Source organism: Ylistrum balloti, unplaced genomic scaffold (genome assembly GCF_031769215.1).
Source record: "Ylistrum balloti isolate Yb309-2 unplaced genomic scaffold, AGI_CSIRO_Ybal_v1 Utg369712, whole genome shotgun sequence".
Lineage (NCBI taxonomy): Eukaryota > Metazoa > Mollusca > Bivalvia > Pectinida > Pectinidae > Ylistrum > Ylistrum balloti.
In genome coordinates, this window is record NW_026781937.1 from 229923 (window position 1) to 236596 (window position 6674).

The 6674-nt window shown below is 35.8% G+C and overlaps 1 protein-coding gene across 1 annotated transcript; it reads right to left on the bottom strand.

Moving 5' to 3' along the window:
* Positions 1–459: 459 nt before the first annotated feature.
* LOC132565300 (chymotrypsinogen B-like) lies at positions 460–6372 on the bottom strand. Its single transcript, XM_060229939.1, has 6 exons — positions 6354–6372; positions 5935–6109; positions 5381–5658; positions 4310–4458; positions 955–1114; positions 460–600 (listed from the first exon to the last, which is right to left on the bottom strand). Exons 1-6 carry the CDS (start codon positions 6370–6372, stop codon positions 569–571), a joined length of 813 nt encoding a protein of 270 aa, XP_060085922.1. The 3' UTR covers positions 460–568.
* Positions 6373–6674: the final 302 nt, after the last annotated feature.

The following is a 6674-nucleotide window of genomic DNA, read 5'->3' on the forward strand; positions in this document are numbered from 1 at the left end:
TTTGTGGTTGTTCTAATTGATAATTTTTGTTCTATTTATGTATTTCTTGTTATAGTGATGAAAGCTTTTTTTGTATAGAAAAAAGAAATCACTGAACCGGACATTTCTGGAGTATATATGGGAGTATGAGATTAATATGAAAAAGATATATAAAATGACATACTCAGAACTAATAGTTTCCCAAGTATTGCCAGAGTTTAATTAATGACCTATATAATTATATGTAGGTCATTTGACAATGGCTTGATCAGGATATCCTGATGATCTTTGAAATTCTTGATATGAATTACTGTATGGCACTGCCATTAATAAAGTAAAATTTCTATACAAGTGCCGCATGATTACTTTATAAAAGTCAAGGAAGCGCAATGTCAATACAGAAGAAATAGACTAAAATGTAAATAAATCAAATCTTATGTGAATTGTTCAACAAAGTTTGATACAAGTCTCTATGTCAACTTCCACTGAATTAATGTGACATGTTTAGATTCCATGACCTCTGATGTTATGGGTTGAAGGACTCCAAGTGGTCTATAAATAGAGCTTCCTGCATGTTATGTCTTCATATTTATGGATTGACAGCAAAATCTAAGTCTTTTCCTGCAAATACACAATAACCCAAATTCAAAAGAACACATCTCAGTTAAACTTTCATTGACACATATATTTTAAAAAGACTGCACTTAACCAAATGGTGTTATACTTCAAAAATTAACACTTAGTGTTTTGTTTCCTTATGTCCTATTAACAGTCATCATTTAAGGATGTGCCAGGTTTGGGTGAAGGAGGAAAGCCAGAGTTCCTGGACAAAAAAAAAAAGTGACCGGTGGCCGTTATCTGGCGACTTCCCCATCAAGGTCTCAAACGCGTGACCCAGCGGTGAATAAAGACAGACATCTTAACCACTGTGACCTCTAACATTAAGATACATTGTAAACAAGCTAGGCTACTCACCTATTGTTTTTTCGATCCACTTGGTGAAGTGTCCAGGTACGTTTTGGTAAACAGCGGGATAGCCTGGAGTCGAACATCCTGAATACCCATAACTGGTGACTCCTACCAGCTCCCACACACCCTCAGGGTTCTGACATACCAAAGGCCCTCCAGAATCACCCTGAATTAAAAACAAAAGGCTTGTAAAGATTATTCTGTTCTATCTATAACATATTTTATTAGTATTCACTACATCATCAGTAGTATATTTATCCTGTGATGAGCTCAAGTGGGGTCAACACACCAATAACAAGGCATCACACACGATACGAATACCTCCTCGTCTCCGATTTGTATGACATACTAAGAGTAAATAGAAACTTCCACCTGTTTGCAAACATCGCCTTTTGTAAGAGTTTGTGTTTGTACCTTCCGCATTAAATATGTAGGTTACGGTTACTATAGATACAGATAAGTAAAATTGTATACCTCTTGTTTAAAATGCTGCTTAAATGGAAGGGTTGTCTGTGTAAAACTGGACGATAATTTCCATTTTGATGATGTGAATGTCTCTGGTGTAGATATGGTATAATAAACTACCAAAGTGATGGGTAGTTGGATATGCTGCAGGTAAGTGTTTTTTTTTATGGATGACAATGCATTTGGTGTTTTATTTATGTCACAACGATCTTCTGATAATCAAATTACAGTCAGTAGAGGTTTGACATCCAAATTTCAGCCAATTTCTATCAACAGTAAAGTTGGTGTAGTTTTTAACCACCAAAGGTAAAAACTTGGACTTGTATCAAAGGCAATTTGTGTGTGAACATGTGTTAAGTTTGGTAAGAATCGGAAGAACAATGGAGCCTGTAAAGAATGTGAAAATTTTGTCAGTTTATATTTATAGTAACAGTGATCTAGTATTTGACTGCACAATGTTGGAAGTCAAACTGGTATAAGAAGTGATGTTTGTGATCATGTGTGTGGAGTTTTGTACTTATCAGTTTAGAAATGGAGCCTGTAAAAATGACCACATCATGCTAAGATGAAGTCGCTTTATACTTTGTTTTGAGTCAATGTGATCAGTTTACTAAATTATGTTCTCTATGCATAATAAAACAAAAAATATAACAAGAATGGGAAAGCTTAGGGTGTTAGGTAGGACCATGGTAAAGTGAAGCATTGCACTATAGGATGATATCTGGTGATGCATGTAGCCTTCGCCAATAAAAATCACTGAAGTATATGTAAAGGAGTATGAAATTAACATGAACAAGAGGCCCATGAGCCTTAACGGTCATCTGACATAAAATACAAGATTTCAAATTTTGAACTTGAGAAGAAGTGGAAAATGTGTTTTCAAGATGGCGGCCATGTTGGATTTTGGACCAACCCAAAATTAACAAACTTTGGTCACGATCATTTCAGGTAAGTTTCAGCTCAATGAGACATGTAGAACTTGAGAAGAAGTTGAAAATGTTTACGGCAGATGACGTACGACGGATGCCGCCGGACAAAAGGCGATCGCAATAGGTCATCAGACCCTTCAGTCAGATGACTTAAAAATATATATAAAATGATATACTCAGAACAAATAGTTTCCCAAGTATAGTCAGTTTTATGAATGACCTACATAATTATATGTAGGTCATTTGACAATGGCTTGATCAGGATATCCTTATGAACATGTAAAGAGCAGCAACCTCCTGAATCTGCTTTTCCAAATGATTTCTATTGTCACTTGCAACTTCATCGTATATCATAAATGTTGTACTCTGAAAGTGACTTTTCTGCCGCTCAGTCTAAAAATGTTCACAACCAGCTTTAAGCCAATGTTACAGTAGAAAATAATGCTTGGACACCTTGCTTAAGGTGTTACTTCTCTTCTAGTTTAGGTAATTTTCTCTCCTTGATGTCAAGGACTTTGGGCATCTTTAAATATCATCCTGAAACCTTGTTGGTGAACTTACACACCATTTATTGGATGTCAGTGCTTTTGAGTTTATCTTTTGTTTATTATACATAAGTAAATGTCTCACAGGTCCCTTCTTCTACATATCGCCAGGATAAAACAAACATGTTTATCATGTTTATATGTAACATGGCATCACAAATGACAAAATCCCCTCATGGTGTTGTTTTGACTTGCGATGAAGAAGATGGTCAAGTGTCTCATCACATTTTCTACCTTAGTGTACACAGGATTATAGTAAAGCTGAAACTGGACAATTTCTACCACAAGTACACTATGTAGTCATCTGTCGATTTCTACCACAAGTACGCTACGTAGTCATCTGTCGATTTCTACCACAAGTACGCTACGTAGTCATCTGTCGATTTCTACCACAAGTACGCTACGTAGTCATCTGTCGATTTCTACCACAAGTACGCTACGTAGTCATCGGTCGATTTCTACCACAAGTTTACTACGTAGTCATCGGTCGATATCTACCACAAGTACACTACGTAGTCATTGGACGATTTCTACCACAAGTACACTATGTAGTCATCTGTCGATTTCTACCACAAGTACACTACGTAGTCATCTGTCGATTTCTACCACAAGTACACTACGTAGTCATCTGTCGATTTCTACCACAAGTACACTACGTAGTCATCTGTCGATTTCTACCACAAGTACACTACGTAGTCATCTGTCGATTTCTACCACAAGTACACTACGTAGTCATCGGTCGATTTCTACCACAAGTACACTACGTAGTCATGGGTCGATTTCTACCACAAGTACACTATCTAGTCATTGGTCAATTTCTATCACATGTACACTACGTAGTCTTGGGTCGATTTCTACCACAAGTACACTATGTAGTCATCTGTCGATTTCTACCACAAGTACACTACGTAGTCATGGGTCGATTTCTACTACAAGTACACTACGTAGTCATTGGTCAATTACTACCACAAGTACACTACATAGTCATTGGTCAATTACTACCACAAGTACACTACATAGTCATGGGTCGATTTCTACCACAAGTACACTACCTAGTCATTGGTCAATTACTACCACAAGTACACTGAATAGTCTTTGGTCGATTTTCTACCACACGTACACTACGTAGTCATTTGTCAATTTCTACCACGCTACATAGTCAGTGCTACTTTGCTTTACACTAATAAATTTTAATTGAAACTATGAGCTGAAATGTTCTTGTTTCTTTGTATTAAAGCAGGTTTGGTAATATAAGCATGTGAAATTATTGGACAACTTCTAATTTACTATAAATGCTAACACTGGTAATTGAATTAAAGTGACAATGGAATCTCACTCTATGACTTTGTTGGATGTGAGACAAAAACATGACATGATTTTTCTAATTGCCTGGATATCTTATATAAGAGAAAATATACTTACATTGCATGCGGGTGAATTCGGATTCTCGTTATCAACACAAAGGCCAGTTTCTGACCAGCCGTTTGGAAATAATTTGCCAAAGATTTCACTACATTCCTCTGGTGAGTGAATAATGCTAACTGTTGTTCCTTGCAAATGTTGTTTTTCATCTGAAATAAAATGGATATTGATTTATAGAATTTCTAACAACTGTTTCTGCAGAAAAATAAAGCATCCTTTTGGTTGATTGATACCGATTAAATTGTCATCATGCGTATAACACAACATGCAAAAAAATATTTTAAGGGTAGCAAAATCAAGTACCATATCGATAATAATTCTCAAAATTAAATAACATACCACTTAATTCTGCAATTACCTTCCCCACAAAAAGGAACTAGCTACCTATATTGTACACTGTTGATTGGATAGGTAAGTGAATGATAAAGCATAACGTGTCTAATGTCAAAGAAAACAGACAAGAAATGACATTAGGCATTTTTTCCTAGCCCATAATTAAACAGAAAGTCATCAAAAGTCAGTAAATGAAATGAAAAAAAAATTCTGAAGAAAATGCTTTCAAGTGTTGGACTTTGGATGTTGGTCTGACGTGTTTGCTGGACATTCTGATATCAAATTTTTGGCTCCCGGAGATCGATTTTTGACTGAATTTTAGGGTGTGCACATTTTGCAAGTAGAAGCACTTTTTACGATTTTCAGCTCCAAAAAAGTACCTGCAGAGAGGTGTGCACATTACGTGGGTTTTTATGGTATACCATACATTAGTCAGCAATTTGATAGGTATCAGAAGAGTTCAAATTTAAAATCAGTGGAGTAGCATACAGTTCAGGAGTATTGTGGATTAAATTTTCACATGTGCTTATCTAACCTTCACCAGTCACTTTATGACTGAGGTATGTAAACTATAGTAGGCAGATTGTGAGGTAAACATGTTTTGTAGATATTTTGTTTATATTCTGTTTATTTTTTCCAAGATATTTTATTTGATATATTATACATACAAAATAAAAAACTCAAACCTTCATATTTTCCTACTTGCATCATCACTGATTTATATATACATTTACATACCTCCTACTTCATCCAAACCCCATCCACTGATGAAGCATGATCTGTAGAGTTTCACATTGCGGCTTGAAGGAGCCAGACATATTGGACGTATTGTGTCACTGAATGGCACAGATCTTGCTAGTCTCAATAATGCTACGTCTGCATGAATCCAATCGTTTGAAGAAACAGCTTCTGGGGCAGAAATGATTTCCCGAATTTCTGATATAAAACCTTCCTTCTGGAAGTTGTTTAGATCAGTAGCACCTACAGCCAATTGAAAAGAATTGGCATCTCTGTCACTGCAAGATAAAAACACTTCAATGTCACACCTTATGTTATCTTCATCTACTCAAAGAATTCTGTATCATTGTACAGTTTAAAGCTAGATGTGTTAAATGTTTGTTAGTATGCCTGGCAGTTTGGTTGTTGCTAATCTTGTGGATAGTGCAACTACTTAAATGGATCCCTTTGTACTGTGTTGCTCTTGACTTGTATCTTGCCCTTCAACACTGAACCTTTAACAAATCTTCACACAATACAGCGATGTGTTGTGTCTGTCCACATTTCATACTTACTCAATACAGTGATGTGCTGTGACTGCCCACTCATGATCTATTAAAGAAGCTCCACAAAAGTGATCACCATTTAATCGCTGTAGTGACGACATCCATGGTTGACCACCAGGTGGAACATTGAACCCATAGAGGATAAATGTAGCAGGCACTGGCTGTAGGGCTGGCACGCCACATCCTGTAACACAAAAAAACAGTTCTTCCCCATACAAGCCTTTGCAAATTTTTTTTTTTTTTTTTTTTTTTTGGTGCAAACAATTTTTAAAGAAATAAGGAACATGGGGAAGCCTTTTCCATTTTGAATTTCTAATGACTATCTAGGATCTACCTAGAAATTCTTACTGTTATCGAATACAGTATCACTTTCATTCAGGAACAAATTTGAGACACATCAGGACTGTGAAATCTCTTACCTTATTTACTTAGTTTAGAAGGATTCATGATTTTATGTAAAGACATTGGGTCTTCCATCAAAGATAATATCAGTTTTCTTCATTCTTCAGCACAAGAAATTGAGTATCACAATTCTAGGATCATCAAACAGTAGAATAAGATTTTGTTTGAAGAGAAAAAATCTGACATCTCAATTAACATTTCAGACAAGCAAAATATAGACTTATCAAAACCAATGAGAAGCTTTGTAGTATGTGACTTACCTAAAGGTTTACATACGATCTCCAGTATTTGACAGGATCTGTAACCGAATACAATGTGAAGTTGACTATATGTGGTAAGAGAATTGT